At 42.9% G+C, this 20,371-nt stretch overlaps 1 protein-coding gene across 13 annotated transcripts in view; it reads right to left on the bottom strand.

Moving 5' to 3' along the window:
• LOC122790995 (zinc finger protein 618-like) overlaps positions 1 to 20,371 on the bottom strand; it is a 2,638,133-nt gene that overhangs the window by 190,757 nt on the left and 2,427,005 nt on the right. For all 13 annotated transcript variants that reach the window (XM_044058728.1, XM_044058724.1, XM_044058727.1 and 10 more), the window contains one exon: positions 1,483 to 1,587. In XM_044058728.1, coding sequence (XP_043914663.1) covers positions 1,483 to 1,587 — 105 coding nt within the window. The remainder of the gene's footprint in view (positions 1 to 1,482; positions 1,588 to 20,371) is intronic.

The following is a 20,371-nucleotide window of genomic DNA, read 5'->3' as shown; positions in this document are numbered from 1 at the left end:
ATTCTCACCATAGCAAGTCACTTCCAGGCGGCCCTGCCAAAATCTGTGGCTTTTTGTAAAGGGGTGGAGTCTAGAAGTATTCTAGAGTCAGCAACCTAGCCATTGGTGCACACTTTTACCAAACACTATAAACTGGATTCTTTCTCTAGCTGTACATCAGTCTACCAAAACTTCCTTAATCCTCCTTCATTACTCAATAATTTCTGGTATTTGTCCCATGTAGCTTAAGGTTGCTACAGCATTGATGTTATGATGAACATAGTGCAGTTGTGCAAGTACATGTTTGAACAGATCATCGCTGCAGTAGCCGCTCTGTGATTTGTGATTGGTGTATTCCTGTCTTGTGTGCATGGCATTGGCATCTTGTCAGGCAAGAATGCCCTGAAGTTATTTTGTCCCCTAGGCATTGGTTTTATTTGCAGCCTTACATTTACCAGTGGCTGTGGTATGTGAAGGAGCCCTAAAGCTTTGGAAACTTGACTAACTGGGTATGATCCCTGTCAGGATGTCCCATATATATTAAGGCTAATGTAATGGTAAGTTTGTTTAAACAACATCACTTTCTTGGTATTGTAAAGGTGATAAAAGATGGTGGTGGGATCTTTAGAAAAGGGAAGGAACAATTTTCTTAGAAATAAATGGAATCTGTGGGAAGAAAGCATGCAGAATGTTTAGGTGGAGAAGGCGTGAGGTTTAAGTGAAGGCAGAATCAAGCAACTTATATAATGTTGGAGTGAATGAAAACTGTTAAAATATATATGCATATTGTACTGCATAACAGTAAAATAATAACTTGTTTTTTTCTTTTCTAATAATGTGTATACACCCATATTACAGCTTCAAACATGATTTAATAAAAATGTTTAAAAATATTCTAACAATTACAACATATTTAGCCAATTACATTACTATTAGCAAGCTGCTGTTTGTCAGTGATCAAGAAAGTCTGACTACATATGTTGCACTGTTTTCAAAGCAGCACTAATATCATAAAGCATTTTAATTGGGGGGGAGTGCTGAACAGTCATAGTCTAGAATGGATGGGTCAAAGCCAAAAGTTGTCTACATGACTGCTAATGTATCTCCAACAGAAACATATACAGGTCATGTAGTGCTCTTAGCAGTCCCCAAGCCTGCTCACCCCTTGACCCAAATTAGAGGAGCCAAAAAAAAAAAACCTTGTAACTGTACTAACCATGTTGCTACAGTTACTAACAGAGAGCTTAGGCTACATCTGCAAGTGCAATATCAGTATTCATTTGTGATGCTTCAGAAATAAATTCTGGTATTGCCTGGGGTATCTTCCCTCTTCACCTCACTGTGGCTCTGACCTAAAGTGTGTATTGGGAAGGTCCTGTGTAGAGCAACTACAATGGTATTGCACTAAGCCCCTGCAATGACAAATGTAACTTCTAACCACTACTTTAAATATGGTTACTGTGTCTACAAAGCAATCACTTGACAAAATTTACTGACACGTACCATTATTGCTGGAGTTTCTTTGGTACTGCTGTTTCCAGTTTTCTTCTGAAATGACTGATGATGGTGATTTTGATTGAATGGGAGCAACACTGTTCTCATTATCAGCTAAAATGACAGAAATTAGAGGGTTGTATTTGAAAAAAATATATATTTTTATTTATGCTGAAAAATGTGTACGACTTAGAAATCAAGTAAAACTTCTGGCTAACAAATATGTAAAATATGTTCATTTCAGCATTACAAATAAGCTCCCACCACAAACTATTAAAATTATACTTTCACAGCTATTAGACAACATGCTGGGTTGTGTGCTCAATAAATATCATACACCTACGCTTGGAAGTGCATTAATGTCTACTTGAAACACTTCCCTAGCACCATCAGTGCTTATGTTACATACTAAATACATTTGCAACAATGGCAAAAATGGCTAACCTTTAATATTACTGTGTGTATAAGCATCAGATATGTTTTATGCAAAGACAAAGTTGTTCCCCAGTACTGTCTACATCACAAATATGGCAGATTTACAAAGATTCCTCTATCACAAGAATGGCTTCTGCCTTTACTCTTGAGTAAAAAACCTGAGTGAGACATTACAATTAAAAACTGAGTCAAATAGCAACAGTAAGTAAAAAATTACTATTACTGAGGTTATGACATACCCCTTATGCACACAACCATATGTTCACAGTTTTGATTACAGACATTTGTAGCAGTGCAGAAGTCTTCTACTGACTCCCTCTTTAAGGGCAGTTGTATAACTGAATCATGGGCTATTATAAATGTCTTTTCAATACATGTAGCACAGTGATTACACTCTGATATTTGAAAAGCCACAGATCAGTTAAGCACCACAGTGACACGAGACCCGACCATAACAAATGTTAAGCACCGCCTAGTAAAGTTAGGTGAGGTCTTGGGCTAGACAGTTACATCTGTCAGTACCACTGACCAGCAAACAGCAGCAGAGTACAAGATTTGTTTCTGCCTGCTGTCCACCTGTAACGTGTCCTGACTTCTTGTAATAACCTTAGAAAGTTACCAGAATAACAGGATGTGTGACCGTCTGCATTTTCTGATGGTCTGTAACTTAAAATGTATAACATTATTTAGTGTCTTCAGTCCTCAGTAATTTATCTGAAAACCAAAGACGTTATGAGGAACAGACCAAACATGAGGCAAAAATCTAGCTATTCTGCAAATATATGGACAGTGGAGAGGCATGGAAAGATGAGTGTAAACAGAACAGACTGTTGAGTGTAAACAGAAAGTACAGTTTTGTACCTACCATAAATGTAGATGTCCGAGAGGTATGCATCTGCAGTCCTAACAAATGGGTTGTCCTGCCTCAGGCAGCCCTTCGGTCGGCCGGATTCCAAAGTCTGGGTCTGGCCTCGGCTGATGTCGCACTTCACCCGACGTCATAGCTGCAGTTCAGCGGGTATAAAGGCATCAGCCGACGCCATTTTCCTCAGTGTTTCTTGCCCCAGATGCCAGGTGCCCTCTAGGAAGGCTAAATTTGGATAAATGTAAAGGTTTCCAAATAACAGAGAGCAAAATAAAAATAAACATGTATATACATATATACAAACAAATACACCATAACAGATTCCCCCAGCTAGCTACAAGATGGGCAAATACCCTAGGAGTACCACAGAGGGGAAGGAGGGAGGGTAATCCTGACTGCAGATGCATACCTCTCGGACATCTACATTTATGGTAGGTACAAAACTGTACTATGTCCTTCAAGGATGCATCTGCAGTCCTAACAAATGGGTAGAATACCATAGCCAAACTGGGGGAGGAGGTACTAATAAGATTATGGTGTAGTTAAGATCCCTTGCAAAACAGCAGTGGCAAAACCTGCTCGGGATCTGGAGTATAAGGGTAGATTATAATGCTTGGCAAATGTATGCACGGAGCTCCAAGTAGCAGCCTCTAAAATGTCTTTGGTAGCCACTCCTCGTAAAAAGCTGTAGTAGTGGCTGTAGCCCTTGTGGAGTGAGGTCTGATGTTTTCTGGAGTTGTCTTTCCATGGTAAGAGTAACAAAATCTAATGCAATTTCCTATCCACTTTGAGATTGTCTGTTTTGAAATTGCTTTTCCTTCCATTCCTGTTGCATATGCTACCAGTAGCTGGTCAGTTTTCTATTGCTCTTGGTTCTGTCCAGGTAGTAGCGCATTGCCTATGTACATCCAAGGTATGTAATAATCTTTCTCCCCTGTTCTGTGGGTTGGGGAAGAATGTAGGTAGGTGGATAGCTTGGTATAAAGATACCCTGGAGACCACCTTTGGCATAAAAGTAGGATTAGTTCTCATGGACACTCTATCTTGATGGAAGATAAGGAAGGGCTGTACTGCCATTAATGCCTGTAATTCAGAAACCCTTCTTGCTGAAGTGATTGCAAGCAGGAAAGCAGTTTTCCATGATAAGTACTGTAATTCTGCTGTTGCTGCTGGTTCAAAAGGAGGAGTGTCAACTTTTCCAGCACAAAGTTCAAGTCCCATGCGGGCAATGGTGGCTTCCTTGGTGGCTTTACATTTTTAATTCCTCTCAGAAACTGCCTGAGTAGAGGATGAGAGAAGACTGGAGGGTCCATGTTGTAATCTGCTGAAATAGCTGATGCATGAATCTTAATGGAAGAATAGGACAGGCCATTGTGGAAAAGTTCTGCCAAGTATTCCAGGATGTTAGCTATGTTTACCAGTGACACATTTTCTCCTTTTGCTGCACTCCAAATGAGATATCTTTTCCATTTTGCTGAATATGTTTTCCTTGTTGAGGGTCTGCGAGCCTCCAAGATAATGTCTTTAACCCTTTGAGATAAATCTGGGTTATTTTGTCTTATGCAATGTTCCAGGCAGCTAGCTGCAACGTTTTCAAGTTTGGATGCAGGGTTTTGAAGTTGTTCTGTGTTAGCAGTAAGGGAACTAGGGGCAGAGGCCATATTTGTTCCCGAGACATACTCCTCAGTAATGGGTACCAATGCTGCCTCGGCCAGTCTGGAGCTATCAGGATGATCCTTGGGCGGTCTTCTTTGATCTTCAATAGCACCTTGTGCATCAAAGGAAGAGGTGGGAATGCATATGCTGTCAGGTTTTCCCAACTGAAAGATAGGAGTCCACCTTCCAAGCAAGTGGGTGGTATGTCCTTGTGCAGAATTTTTCAATTGGTGGTTGTGTGGGGATGCGAATAAGTCTATTTCTGGTAGTCCCCATTTCCTTGTAATGGATTTGAAGATGTCTGGATGCAGCATCCATTCGTGGGCATCCGTGGTAGTTCTGCTTAGGATGTCTGCTAGTATATTTTCTTTTCCTGGTACACATATTGCCTGGAGCTGAATGTTGAAGCTCAGGGCCACATTCCAGAGGTCCATTGCCATCTGGCATAGAGGGTATGAATGTGTGCCTCCCTGTTTGTTGATGTACCACATAACTGTGGTGTTGTCCGTCCTTATCAGCAACTGACCCTGTTGAAGAAACGGTCTGAATGTCTGAATTGCCAGTTTTACTGCCAGCATCTCCTTTTGATTTATGTGTAGGTTCAGCTGGTCTTGAGTCCATAAGCCTTGTATGCACTTGTCCAGCATGTGTGCCCCCCAACCGAGGTCTGAGGCGTCCGTGGTGATAGTCTGGCTTGGTTGAGGGCTGTGGAAGGGCAGTCCTTTGTTCAATTGACAGGCCTGAGCCCACCATTGGAATTCTTGCTTCAGGCATGGAATTATTGGAATTTGGGTTTCTAGGCTGTGCTTGTGCTGAGACCATAAATTCCTTAGGTACCATTGCAACTTCCTCATATGTAGTCTGGCATGTGGAATCAATATTATGCAGGATGCCATGTAACCCAGGGCTTGCAGGACTTTCCTTGCTGTTAGCTGGTTCTGCGTTGTTAATGCCATGAAATAGAGAGGAAGGTGCTTCTGCTTTTCTGCTGTGAGGGATGCCATTTGATTTGATGTGTCCAGTTCTGCACCCAAGAAAGTTATCCTTTGGGATGGTATCAGCCTTGACTTTTTTATATTGACTGTGTATCCCAGGGCTTGCAGCAGATGAATGACCTTTGTCATATCTTTTGCTAATTTTTTTTTTGTTGTCCGCTTGTAACAGGCAGTCGTCCAGGTAAGGGTAAATTTGAATTCCCTGAAGCCTGCAATGAGCAATTACTGATGCCAGGCATTTCGTGAATACTCTGGGTGCAGTAGATAAGCCAAAGGGCAATGCTGAGAATTGATAATGCTCTGATCCTGCAAGAAATCTGAGGTATCTTCTGCAATTTGGTCGTATGGGGACGTGCAGGTATGCCTCCTTGAGATCTAGAGTTACCAGCCAAGACTCCTTGCCCAGCATGGGAAGAAGCTGCTGTAGGGTCAGCATCTTGAATTTTGGAACAATGAGATATGTGTTCAGAGCGGACAGATCGAGAATAGGTCTCTATTGGTTTTCTTTTCTTGGCACCAGGAAAAGTCTGGAGTAAAATCCTTGCCCTTGTTCCATAGACGGTACCTTTTCTATAGCTCTCATCCTTATTAAGTGGTCTATTTGTTCTAGAGCTTTTGTCTTTTGATTTGGAGGTAGGTTTGGCATACCTCTCTTCCTTGGTAGAGTATGGAAGTGAAACCTGTAACCTTTGTCTATTGTCTGTAAAATCCATTTGTCTCCTGTGATGTAATGCCAGTTTACTGAAAATAAGGCTAGCTTTCCGCCTAAGGGTGCATCTAGTTGTTCCCTGGTAGGCGGTGTCAGAGCCAAGTCACTGTGATTGTCCTGTGGAAGTGGTAGTGGCTGGATCTGTGGCAGTACTTCGCTGGTTGTTAGGCTGCCACTGACGTCCCCTGTAGGCACCTCTGGATTGACCCCTGCCTCTTGGGCGCCTATTCCTGCCTCTCTGTGCTCTGGTGGTGTCTGGAAAGGACCAATTCTTGGAAGGCCAGTTCCTACTAAACCTTGGAGGCTGGACCTGTAAGAAATCCTTGACTGTCTGGACAGATTTTTGCTTTCTCTTCCACCTTCTTCAGCACCTGCTGTGCAGGGGAGCCAAACAAATTGTGCTTATCCATGGGAGCATCTAGGAGCTTTGATTTTACATGGTCTGGTAAGGACTGCTCTTTTAACCATGCATGCCTTCTGATCACTGTACCAGTCATAGCTGATCTAAAGGAAGCCTCCAGTGCATCATAGCCGCATTTTAAGGAATGATTACTCACCTGCTGAATGTTATGTACCATTTCCTAAAGAGACTTTTTGTCTAATGGTTCAGGCGAGGACAGTTTTTTAGTTAACTGATCTAACATAAATTCCTGATACTGAATCATGTGGAATTGACAGTTTAAGGCCCTAGCCGAAAGAGTAGCAGAAGTATAAACTTTTTTACCCCATCTCTCTAAGGCCCTAGATTCCCTTTCAGAGGGGAGGGGTTTTTTGGCAGAGGTAGCTGCTACAGCCTTGGGAGCAATCTCTGGTTCTGACCGAACGGCACTTGCGAACAGCTTCTGCTTCGGGCGCCACGCGGCAAGAAAGACTGAGGAAAATGGCGTCGGCTGATGCCTTTATACCCGCTGAACTGCAGCTATGACGTCGGGTGAAGTGCGACATCAGCCGAGGCCAGACCCAGACTTTGGAATCCGGCTGACCGAAGGGCTGCCTGAGGCAGGACAACCCATTTGTTAGGACTGCAGATGCATCCTTGAAGAACATCAGACTGTTACACTGCCTTTGTGACAGCACTCACTAAGGGCTTTACAGCTTTGAAAGCCAGCAAATCACAATGTTTTTTTTTCAATTAACTAGAACTACATGGAGCAGATAAGCTTCATGTATTATAAAGAATAACCACTGGGTCTCCGATTCTAACATGCTTCACTATGTTAGACAAATGACAACCAGAAGCAAAGTGCACTGCGAATCAGCCAACAGCTTTAAAATCTGTTAAGACACTTTGCACCACTACATATATTTTTTTAAACTGGTAGTACATCAGAGCAGTTAAAACTCTCATGTTATACAAAGAACCATTTGTTGTTTGTTCTCAAACAGCATTCAGGAAATTCAGTTCTCAGGCTTCACTCTTGGGGTGACTTCTTGACTATGTTTCTTGAATGCACAACTTGGGCAAGACTGAAGATCCAATCATAAATCCCTTGTTCACCCCTCTGTACAGAATTAACAGTAACATTCTGGTCAGTACCACTGCAGACGTTTTATGATTAACAGTCCATATTTTCAGAGCTATGAGAGATAGAAAACTGAACTAAAACCATCATAATAATCCTCTGCAATATGTGGTGTTTAACTACTACGCTAAAAATGAGTACAGTGATTTTCTTACATAAGAACTTCCACATAGCAAGCTTGTTATAGTAAGATCCATATGCAAGAATATCACACAAGCTTCAACAGGTGTCACATGGTCACTGGAAAACATGAACCAAATTATCTTTGTGTTGCTTGCACTTTTAACTTTTAAACAGTTGTTTTGCGATAACGTACAGAAATTCATCATGTGTAGAAGGGTAGCACTGTGGTGCAGTCAGTAGCGTTGTCACCTCACAGCAAGAAGTTCTTCAGTTTAGTTCTTGGCTGGATTGCTTTTTACCAAAATTTTCATGTCCATACTGGGTTTACGTGGGTTCTCTCTGGGTGCTTCAGTTTCCTCCCACACCACAAAGACATACAGCAGGTAGACTGAAAGTACAGTTTTGTACTTACCATAAATGTAGATGTTCGAGTGTTCACACTACTGCAGTCATTACACTTGGGTTATCCTGCTGTCAAGCTGTCCCGCAGTTGGCAAGAGTTCCAAAGTCTTGGTCCGGCATCGGTTGCTGTCACTTCTTCGCTGACGTCAGTGCACCAGGGGTATATAAGATGCATCAGACGCCATATTCTTCAGTTTTTCTTGCCCCAGATGTCAGGTGCCCCCAAGTAGGTAGGCAATACATATTGCTAATAAAAAATGTACATATACAATAAAAACAATACCTTCAGTTACAAGCAAATACACCACAAAGGTTGTATAGGATAGAAAGGTATAGATAAGTCCAGCTAGTTCAGATGGGATGGAGGGAGGGTAACCTGGACTGCAGCAGTGTGAACACTCGAACATCTACATTTATGGTAGGTACAAAACTGTACTATGTTCATCGTGTTACACTGCTGCAGTCATTACACTTGGGTAGAATCCCAAAGCTAAGGTTGGGTGGCTGGTCTATAAAGAGTTAGGATTGGCTATGAGGCCCTGCAGAACTGCAGTGGCAAATCCTGCTCTGGATTTAGAGTAAAGAGGCAGGTGGTAATGCTTGGTAAAGGTGTGCACTGAACTCCAAGTTGCAGCCTCCAAAATTTCCTTGGTAGGTACTCCTCTGAGAAAGGCTGTTGAAGTGGCTGTTGCCCTGGTGGAATGTGGCCTAATGTTATTTGGGACTGATTTTCCATGCTGTGTGTAGCAGTAATGAATACAGTGTCCTATCCATTTGGATATAGTCTGCTTTGAGATAGCCTTGCCCTGTGATCCTGCAGCATATGCTACAAACAGTTGCTCAGTTTTCCTGAAAGCTTTTGTTTTGTCCAAGTAGAAGCATAGCTGCCTGATTATGTCCAAAGAGTGCAGAAGTTTCTCCCCTTTATTCTGGGGGTTTGGATAAAAAGTTGGCAAATGGATGGTTTGGTTAAGAGCCACACTAGATACCACCTTTGGCATAAAGGTAAGGTTTGTCCTTAAAGAAACCCTGTCCTGATGAAAAATTATAAAAGGTTCCACTGGCATTAATGCCTGTAGCTCTGAGACTCTTCGTGCTGAAGTTACTGCCAGGAGCAGAGCGGTTTTCCATGATAAAAAATTTAGATCGGCTGTATTGGCTGGCTCAAAAGGTGGCAGGGTTAGTTTTTCCAAAGCGAAATTGAGGTCCCAAGTTGGTGTTGGCGCTCTCCGGGGTGGTCTTATGTTTTTAGCCCCTCTGAGGTACTGCTTTAGCAAGGGATGAGAGAATAAAGGAGGATATGTGTTGTAATGTGCTGAAATGGCAGAGGCATGTATCTTAATTGATGACAAGGATAGGCCTCTGTCCAGCATCTCAGTTAAGTATTGTAAAATCTCAGGAATGTTTGGAACAAGAGGATCAAGGCTTTGAGCCTGGTTCCAGGCGCAGAATCTCTTCCATTTTTCTGAGTAAGCTTTCCTGATGCTAGGCCTCCTGGCCTCCAAAATGACATCCATAACAGCTTTAGAGAGAGCTGTTGCCTGTTTGACTAATGAATCTGCCATGCAGCCAGGTTTAGGGTTTTAAGCTGACCGTGCAGGATCTGATTGTTTTGTTGAGTCAGAAGGTGTGGAATTTGAGGCAAAATCCATGGTGGGCCTTGAGCTAAGTTCCTTAAGATAGGGAACCAGTGCTGGAGTGGCCAGTCTGGAGCAATCAGGATCATCTCTGGTTTTTCTTGTCTGGCTTTTAGGAGTACCTTTGAAAGGAGAGGCAGTGGCAGGAAGGCATAAACTTTTAGGTTTTTCCAGCCAAACAAACGAGCATCCACTTTCCATGCTTGTTTGTGATAAGTCCTTGTGCAGAATTTTTGTAGTTGGCAATTCAGTGGGGAGGCAAAAAGATCTAAGTCTGGGCATCCCTATTTTTGCGTTACCATGCTGAAGATTTGTGGATTCAATTTCCATTCGTGAGGGTCCATGATATTTCTGCTTAGATCGTCTGACAGAGTATTTTTCTTTCCTGGCAGGAATTGTGCTTGCAGGTGAACTTGATACATTAGAGCTGTGTTCCACAAGGTCATGCTTACTTGCATAGAGATAAGAATGAGTGCCCCCTTGCTTGTTTATGTACCACATTACTGTGGTGTTGTCTGTCTTTAATAATAATTGTCCTGGATGCAGAAGGTCCTTGAAAGCTGTTAGGGCATTTTGAACAGCCAACATCTCTTTTTGATTGATGTGAAGATGCATCTGGTCCGTGGTCCACTTGCCCTAAATGCATTTTCCTGCCATGTGTGCTCCCCAGGCGTAATCCGAAGCATCTGTTTTTAGAGTCTGCCTGGCTGTGTGTACGGTAAAAGGCTGACCCTTGTTTAGGTGACATGCCTGTACCACCATCGAAACTCCTGTTGTAGGCAGGGAATTATTGGTATTACTGCTTCTAAACTGTGAGAGTGTTGAATCCAAACACTTTTTAGGTACCATTGTAATTTCCTCATATGCAGTCTGGCATATGGTATTAGTAGTATGCAGGATGCCATGAATCTCAGGGCCTGCAGAATTTTTCTTGCAGGGAGATGGGACTTTTTTGCCAGTAGTTGAAAATATTGAGTTAGTTGAACTTGTTTGTCTGGCGTGAGGTAAGCCATCTGAGCCGTTGCATTTAAGCTGGCACCCAGGAATATAATCTGTTGTGAGGGCACTAGTTTTGACTTCTTTTCATTTACTGTGTACCCTAGAGAAATTAGCAACCTTTTTACAAATGCCAGATGCTGTAGAAGAATGTCCTTTGTCTCTGCTTGAATGAGGCAGTTGTCCAGGTATGGATATATTTGAATTCCTTTTTGTCTGCAAAATGCAATTACTGGTGCCAGGCACTTTGTGAAGACCCTGGGTGCAGTAGATAAGCCAAAGGGCAGTGCAAAGAATTGGTAGTGCATTGTACCAGCTTTGAATCTGAGGTATCTTCTGCAATTTTGTCTGATAGGGACATGCAGGTATGCCTCTTTGAGGTCCAGAGTAACAAGCCAAGCCTTCTTGCCCAGCATGGGTAGAAGCTGCTGTAATGTCAACATTTTGAATTTTGGAATATCCAGGTAAGTATTTAGAATTGAAAGATCTAGTATGGGCCTCCAGGCCTTGTCCTTTCTGGGGACCAGGAAGAGTCTTAAGTAAAATCCTTGTCCTTGTTCCTGTTGTGGTACTTTTTGAATAGCTCTCATGTCCATGAGGGCTGAAATTTGTTTTTGTGCCTCTGCCCATTGATTTTGTGGCAGGTCTGGCATTCCTTTTAGCCTTGGTAAAGTATGAAAGTGGAACCTGTAACCTTGAGACACAATATTCAGAACCCATTTGGCTTGGGTGATTGTTTGCCAGTTTTGAGAAAAAACTTGCTAGTTTTCCCCGAGGGGCTTCTAAGAAGGGAAGTGCTTGGCGTACGAAGGGGAAAGTCATTGTGACTGTTTCCTGTAAGGTTGAGACTTGTCCTCACCTCCTTTTGGGGTTGAGGTGCCCCACTGTCGTTGTCTGTTTGAGCCTTGGGGTTGAGATCTGCCTCTTGGGCGTCTGTATCTGCCTCTTTGTGGCCTGTCTGATACTGGAAAGGACCAATTCTTTGTTGGCCAATTTCTGCTAAATCGAGGTGGCTGTACCTGTAAGAAATCCTTGATTATTTGCATAGATTTAGCTTTATCCTCCATTTTCTTTAACACTTTTTCTGCCTTAACACCAAACAAGGTATCATGCTGTAAAGGAGCATCTAATAATTTTGCCTTAACATGATCAGGTAAACTCTGTTCTTTTAATCAAACATGTCTTCGAATCACAGAACTTGCAACTGCGGCTCTACAAGAGTCCTCTAAAGAATCAAAACCACATTGAAGAGTATGTTTTCCCAACTGTTCAACTGCATGCAATAAATCCTGCATTTCTTTACAATCAGGAGCTTCTGAGTTTGCAAGCATTTTCTGTTTTAACTGAGCCATTAAATATTGTTGGTACTTAAGCATGTGAAACTGGCAATTTAAAGCTCTTTACTGCTAAAGTTGCAGAAGTGTATACTTTCTTCCCCCATCTATCCAAAGCTCTGGAATCTCTGTCAGAGGGTACTGGATTTTTTGCAATGGAAGCCTTAACTCCTTTTGGACCCTAGGAAATAGTTTCTGGATCAGCAAAATGTTTTTTTATAAAGAAACTTGTGAGAGTCAGGGACTCTATACTATCTATCTGGCTTGGCTGGTGCAGGGGCCAAAGAATCAGGAGATAAGCTGGATTCAGAGAACAAATCAGCCACAATATCTAGCACAGGCGGAATAGCCAGGGGCCTGTGCTGAGGCAATAAAAGGAAATCCCTGAGCCTTTTCTTGGATTCTGAGTAATCCTGACTTTCCCAAAGGAAATGCTCCCTCACGGTATGTAAAGTTTCCCCAAAAGAATAATCCTCAGGAGGAGAGGCTGAAGGGATAGATTCTTCAGCATCAGAGTCCTCATAGGGGGGTAGAGAGTATCCCTGGTCTGAAGAGGGATCAGAGGAAATGGAAACCTGATCAGAGGAATCATAGTCTGTATCCTGCCTAGGCCTTTTCTCAGGAGGGGGATGGGAACCCCTGATTAGAGTAATGAGGTCTTCGGCCATTTTAAGCATCTGTTTTGTAGGCATGGAGGACTGTCCAGGAGAATGCTGTACTTGTTTCTTTGTCTTTAATGGTACTTTTGTCTTGGCTGTTGTTTTAATGGTAAGTTGTGAAGGTCTGAAAACACCCTCAGAAGCCGATGCCTGCTCAGCGGCTCCGGACCCATCTGAGGGATTAGTTTCCGTAGGCCCAATACCTTGAGTTTCCAGAGGCCTAGTTGTCTCCACGTGGGAGTCGGAGGCGGCCTGTGGCTCTGAGGTAGCGGGTGTCAGAGGCTGCGAAAGCGCCTCACTGAGAACCGGTGACTGGCCTAGAAGAGGTTTCGTCGTCGGTTTTGGACCTCAGATATCTGTCTTTATCCTTGTCCTTGCGTTTTTTTGGTATTGTGGTCATCGGTTGATCCGACGGCATAGTTTAATTGAATCTTCGGCCAAAGTAGTGCAAAGCAAAATCAAAACGTCTTTTTATAGTGCGTTTGTTAAATTTAGCACAAAACCGACAACTAGTGACGTCGTGATCAGGGCCTAGGCATGGAATACAGTAAGAGTGGAAGTCCTTATGAGGTATTTGCTTCCCACAAGAAATACAATTATTAACTTTTTCTGACATCGGTCTGAGGCAAGAAAAAAGTTTCCCCAACAGGGTACTTGGCTTTACTGAAGACTTCGGATCTGAAATTCGACTTTGAAAATCTCAGGAGTCGGCCGACTGGCACTTGCGAACTGCTTCTGTTTCGGGCACCACGCGGCAAGAAAGACTGAAGAAAATGGCGTCGGATGCATCTTATATACCCCTGGCACACTGACGTCAGGGAAGAAGCGACAGCAACCTACGCCGGACCAAGACTTTAGAACTCTGGCCGACTGCGGGACCGCCTGACGGCAGGATAACCCAAGTGTAATGACTGCAGCAGTGTAACATGTTGAACATCACTAAATTGGCATTAGGGGTGTATGAATCCCAGGCTTGAGAAGCTATCCCTGGTTAGGTGGAGAGATGCTTTTAATTCCTTCACAGATTGTGCTTGAATTATGCAACCCTCTAGACAGGAGTAAATTTGGACACCCTTTGTCCTACAGTATGTAACTACTGGAGACACATTTTGTAGAGACTCTAGGAGCAGTAGCCAGAGCAAAGAGTAAAGCACAGAATTGAGGATGCTTCCTACATGCTCTAAACCAGCGGTACCCTCCTGTGAAGTCTTGCTGAGGGGATGTGGAGGCAAGTGCCTTTTAGCTCTAGAATGACCATGTAAAGCCTGTGAAGAAAGCATGGGCAGGAGTTTCTGAAGAGCAAAACTTTTGAGTTTAGGTACACTTATGAATTTGTTTAGCCAAGATAAGTCTACAATTAGCCACCAGTTTCCTTCTTTTAATGGTACTAGGAAAAGCCTTGAATAGTATCCTGTGCCCCTTTCTTCCTTGGGTACTCTTTCGAAGACCAGTCTAGTAAAAGGCTGATCTGCAGCTGAGCCTCTGTGAGTTGACTTTTTGGAACTGAATTTGGAATGGCTGCATATCTCGGGAAAGAGGCAAACTGTAGTTTGTATCCTGAAGTTATGATATGAAAGGCCCATTTGTCCTGGGTAATGTTTGGACATCTGTCTCGAAACAGGGAAAGTCTGCCTCCTAGCCTTGAAGGTAGGGGAAGGAATGGAAATGGGGTGGTACTTTGGGGAGGCAGAAAGTGACCTGACTGACCTGCTGGGCCCCTCTAGGCCTGGATCCTGGATCTACTTGCCATCTCCTTTGCTGTCTTTGTTGCTTAACCCTCCTGATCCTCATATTCCTTTGCTTATGCTGGGAGGCAGGAAAGGACTAGGGATTCATAGGGTAGTACCTACTAAACCTCGGTGGCTGAACCTGGAAAAAGTCCTTTACAGTACATAGGGACTTACCCTGTCATACAGTTTTGGAAAACTAGATTTGGGCTTGGGTCCAAACAGAAAATCTGTGTCAAAAGGAATATTCAAGATTTTAGATTTAAATTTCACTGGAAGGGCTTGTTCTCTCAATCAAGCATGCCCCCAGATAACTGACCCGCAGACAGCCACCATGCTAGATGCTTCTAAAACATCAAAGCCACAAAGCAAGGAATGTTTCACAACCTGATAGCATGAGCTGCAGAAGAGACCTAAAAAATATTTAGTGAGAGCTCTATCCTCCATCCCCCTCCAACTTTTCCTTCATCTGGTCCAGCAGATTTCCCTGGAATTCAAACATATGGAACTGACAATTGAGAGCACTCATGGCCAAGGTGGCTGAAGTGTAAATTTCCTTGCCAAACCTATTTAGGGTCCTACTCTCTTTCTCGGTTGGCAAGGAGTTTATAGAGGCACTATCTCTGGCTCCCTTCAGACCACCTTGGGGTCAGCCACTGGGTTCTTAAAAGATGCTTGTGAGAATCCAGAACCCTATAGAAATGGTCCGTCTTCCTAGGAGCAGTGATTGGTAGTTAGGCTGCAATGAAGAGTTAAAAATGAACATTGTCCATTACCTCTGAGCCTGCAAGAAAGGCCAGCGAGTTATGCTCAGCAAGCAAAAGAAATTTTCTAACCCTTTTCTTAGATTGGGGGTTAATCTTGAGCCTCCCAGTTGAAAAACTCCCTCATTTTTTGGAATGTCTCCCCAAAAGTAAAATTCTCAGGTGTTGAAGCTGAGGCAAGATTTTCATCTGACTCTGAATCAGCATAACAACTAAAGGAAATATGTCTATATTTTCAGCTCATGTTCATGTGAGTCATAACAATCACTGGATTCCTGGGGGAAGTTCCCTCCTTTTACCAGGAGATGATTCTATAGCAGGGAGCCTGACAAGGTCCTGTGGGTAAGCCTGATGAAACTGAGGCCCAGGGAGCACTGGCTGAAGCAAGCTGGATGCAATTTTTTTTTTGGAACTGGTCTGACTTTGGCTTTGGTATCAGAGGTACTTAGCCCAGGCTGCAGACTGCAACCCATGGCCTGCGCACAGTCAGCTGAAGCTTCTTCTCTCAGTGCGGGATTCCACCCTCCACTTGGTAGTTTTTGAACTGGTGTCAGAATCCATAACTTGCACAGCAATCCCATACCAATATGATAACCCCAGTTTTTTTGCCAGTGCTGACTCTGAAGGAAACGGACTGGTGTACTGCATTCCAAAATATCTTGCTCCACCAGTGGTGGGATTTGCAAACGCCTATCTTATCCTTTGATGATCATTTGCCTGGGAGCACCAACAGCCACCTATTAGCTGTACTGTGCGACCCTAACTTGCTTTGGATGCTTCTCCGTGAGAAATGGAAGCTTGAGTGCAGCTTGACTGGTCGGCACCATGGTGCACATGGTCCATTGATCCTTTCTTTGTTTAAATACTCCTCTAGGAATTCTGCCCTGTGCTTAATTGTTCTAAAATTAAAGAAGGCATGTCCTGCTCTGGGTCTAGTCAAAAAAAAAAAAGTGTGAGTGGAAATCCTGTTGAAGGATTTATTTCTCACACATTAAAGCAATTACTTGTATTAACGTTGACATGTAGTCATACAGCAGATAATACAAAGGAAAAACAGTTCCTCAGTGGGGTGCTTATATTTAACTCCATTCAAACTCTGGCTTTGAACTGAACACCACCACAAAGTACAGTTGTGTACCTACCATAAATGTAGATGTTCGAGCGTATTCACTGTTGCAGTCATTACACTTGGGTTATCCTGCTGGCAGGCTACCCGCAGTCGGCCTGAAATCCAAAGTCCTGGTCCGGCGTCGGCTGCTGTCACCTCTTCCCTGATGTCAGTGCGGCAGGGGTATAAAAGATGCCGCCGACACCATTTTCTTCAGTTTTTCTTGCCCCAGATGTCAGGTGCCCCCAAAAGGATAGGCTAAAAATTTTGCTTATAAAAAAGCATGCAGTAACATAAACATTACCTTCATCTACAAGCAAATACACTACATAGGTTGTATAGAATAGAGAAGTACAGATAAGTCCCAGCAATGAAAGGGGGATGGTGGGAGGGTCACCTGGACTGCAACAGTGAATACACTAGAACATCTACATTTATGGTAGGTACACAACTGTACTATGTTCATCGTGTTTCACTGTTGCAGTCATTACACTTGGGTTGAATCCCAAAGCTGAGGTTGGGTGGCTGTGCCCAAATAGAATTAGGAGTGGCTATGAGGCCCTGCAGAACTGCAGTGGCAAAGCCTGCTCTGGATTTAGAGTAAAGAGGTAAGTGGTAGTGCTTTGTAAAAATGTTCACTGAAGTCCAAGTTGCAGCCTCCAAAATATCCTTGGTTGGTACTCCTCTGAGGAAGGCTGCTGAAGTGGCTGCTGCGCTGGTTTAATGTGGCCTAATGCCCTTAGGCACTGATTTGCCATGTTGAGAATAGCAGAAACGAATGCAGTGGCCTATCCATTTTGAAATAGTCTGCTTTGAAATAGCCTTTCCTTGTGATTCTGCAGCATATGCCACTAAAAGTTGCTCAGTCTTTCTGAAAGCTTTAGTTTTGTCCAAGTAGAAGCGCAACTGTCTGTGTATGTCCAAAGAATGCAGAAGTCTCTCCCCTTTATTCTGTGGGTTTGGATAAAAGGTAGGCAAATGAATAGTTTGGTTAAGAGCCACACTGGACACTACCTTAGGCATAAATGTTGAGTTTGTCCTTAGAGAAACCCTGTCCAGATGGAAAATAATAAAAGGTTCCATGGCCATTAATGCCTGTAACTCTGAGACTCTTCTTGCTGAAGTTATTGCTAGGAGCAGAGCTGTTTTCCATGATAAGAATTTTCTCTCAGCTGTATTGGCTGGCTCAAAAGGAGGCAGTGTGAGCTTTTCCAAGACAAAATTGAGGTCCCATGCAGGTATTGGTGCTCTCCTTGGAGGTCTTATGTTTTTGGCCCCTCTGAGGTACTGTCTTAGCAGTGGATGTGAAAAAATAGGTGGGTCCGTATTGTAATGTGCTGAAATGGCAGAGGCATGGATCTTAATTAATGAGAAGGATAGGCCTTTGTCCAGCATCTCAGTTAGGTATTGTAAAATCTGAGGAATATTTGGTACAAGCGTGTCAATTCCTTGTGCCTGGTTCCAAGCACAGAATCTCTTCCATTTTTCTGCACAAGATTTTCTGGTGCTGGGCCTCCTGGCCTCCAAAATAACATCCATAACTGCTTTAGAGAGAGGTGCATTCTGAATGGTTACATTATCCGCCATGCAGCCAGATTTAGGGTTCTGAGTTGGCTGTGCAGGATCTGATTGTTTTGTTGGGTCAGTAAATGAGGAATGTGAGGTAATGTCCAGGCAGGGCCTTGAGACAAGCTCTTTAAGATTAGCTACCAGTGCTGGCATGGCCAATCCGGGGCAATCAGGATAATTTTTGGCTTCTCTTGTCTGACCTTTAGGAGTACCTTGAGGAGGAGAGGCAGTGGAGGAAAGGCATATACTGTAAGGTTTTTCCAGCTGAATGACAGGGCATCCACTTTCCATACCTGTTTGTGATACGTCCTTGTGCAAAATCTCTGTAGTTGGCAGTTGTGAGGGGAGGCAAATAGATCTATGTCTGGGCATCCCCATTTCCTTGTTATCATGCTAAAGATTTGTGGATCTAGTTTCCACTCGTGAGGATCCATGAGGTTTCTGCTTAGTTTGTCTCCCAGAGTATTTGTCTTTCCTGGCAGGAACTGTGCTTGCAGGTGTACTTGATAAGTCAATGCTGTGTTCCACAAAATCATGGCTTGTCTGCAGAGGGGGTAGGAATGTGTGCCTCCCTGCTTGTTTATGTACCACATGACTGTAGTATTGTCCGTCTTTATCAGCAGTTGCCCTGGATGAAGTAGATCCTTGAAGGCTGTCAGGGCATTCTGTACAGCTAGCGTCTCTTTTTGAATGATATGAAGATGCATTTCGCTTGGGGGCCATATGCCCTGAATACATTTTCCTGCCATGTGGGCCCCCCAGGCATAATCTGATGCATCTGTTGTTAGTGTCTGCCTGGCTGTGGGTAAAGTGAATGGCTGTTCCTTGTTGTGGTGACAGGCCTGTGCCCACCATCGAAACTCCTGTCGCAGGCAGGGAATGAGGGTAATTAATGTTTCCAGGTTGTGACAATGTTGAGTCCAAACACTTTTTAGATACCATTGTAGCTTCCTCATATGCAGTCTTGCATATGGAATTAGCAGAATGTAGGATGCCATGAAGCCCAAAGCCTACAAAAGTTTTCTTGCAGATAACTGGGTCTTTGTTGCCATCTTTTCGAAGAAAGAAGTCAGTTGTCTTTGTTTGTCTGGCGTGAGATAAGCCATCTGGGCAGTTGTATTTAAGCTTGCACGCAGGAATATTATCTCTTGAGAGGGTACTAGTTTTGATTTCTTTTCGTTTACTGTGTACCCTAGGCAAATTAGTAATCTTTTTACAAACGCCAGATGCTTCAGTAGAATGTCTTTGTTCTCTGCTTGAATAAGGCAGTCGTCCAAGTAGGGATATGTTTGAATTCCTCTTTGTCTGTAAAATGCAATTACTGGTGCCGGGCATTTTGTGAAGACCCTGGGCGCAGTAGATAAGCCAAAGGGAAGTGCAAAGAATTGGTAGTGCATTGAGCCACCAAAACTAAAAGCAAAATCAAACCAAGAATGAAAATCACTTGGCACCACAGGACCCGGAAGCACGTAAATAAAGGCTTTCAAAATAAGCAGATGAAGAAATCAAACAGCTGCTAGGTCTCCAACAAGATCCTTTAATGTAACCAGGCAAAGTAAAAATCCACAATATCTTCCAGGCGCTTTCACTCGACCACATGCGAGCTTTCTCAAGGCAAACAACATTGCTTGAAGTTCATTCACATTAAATACTTCCAGAATCATCACATGACTTCCTGTGAACCTTTCCCAACAGGAAAATCACCATATAAGGAAATTCTAAAATACATTCTTATTATCATTAAAAATAATTCATTTTCTAAAAATAATTCATTTTCTAAAAATGTCTTGGCGACTGAACAGCATAATAAACTTAAAACTGAATACAAACTATTAAAATGTGTCATAAAACAATTCTGTAAAATGTTTTTATAGTTTTATAATACAAATAAGTGCAGTAACCCCTTTTAACCATCGGGGATGAAATCAAAACTCCAATTTAAAACCTAGAGTTACTAAACTTATTGTAAAACATTTCTTATCTGAGTTGCCAATGTATAACATTGCATATATCATATTATAAAATCCTATGGATTCAAAAGTGAATAAAACAATAGATGTCATGTTCTGCTAAACTGTGTTATAGACGAGCTTGTCTCAATTTCAAAACACTAGTGATGTTGAGGGTGTCATTCAGACCTGGGTATCTAGTAGCGTCTAACCGGAGCTGCCAAAATAGCTCACGGTATTCTAATTTTTACTCCCAACTACCCCCTCTTATATCCGGTTGTACCTGTTCCAACACCATAAACTTTATGTCCATGTCCTTACACGTCAAGGAGTGTTTATAAAAGGCATTACTTTCCTTCCTTACATTGATGTCATTGAAGTGTTCGTAAACCCTTCTCCTAAACACCCTTTCGGTTTTCCCAATGTAAAAAGCATGGCACGTAACAC

The sequence above is a fragment of the Protopterus annectens genome, chromosome 16.part0 (genome assembly GCF_019279795.1).
Source record: "Protopterus annectens isolate FY-2018-M chromosome 16.part0, PAN1.0, whole genome shotgun sequence".
In the NCBI taxonomy this organism is placed as follows: Eukaryota; Metazoa; Chordata; order Ceratodontiformes; family Protopteridae; genus Protopterus; species Protopterus annectens.
This window is presented reverse-complemented; position numbering and strand designations above follow the sequence as displayed.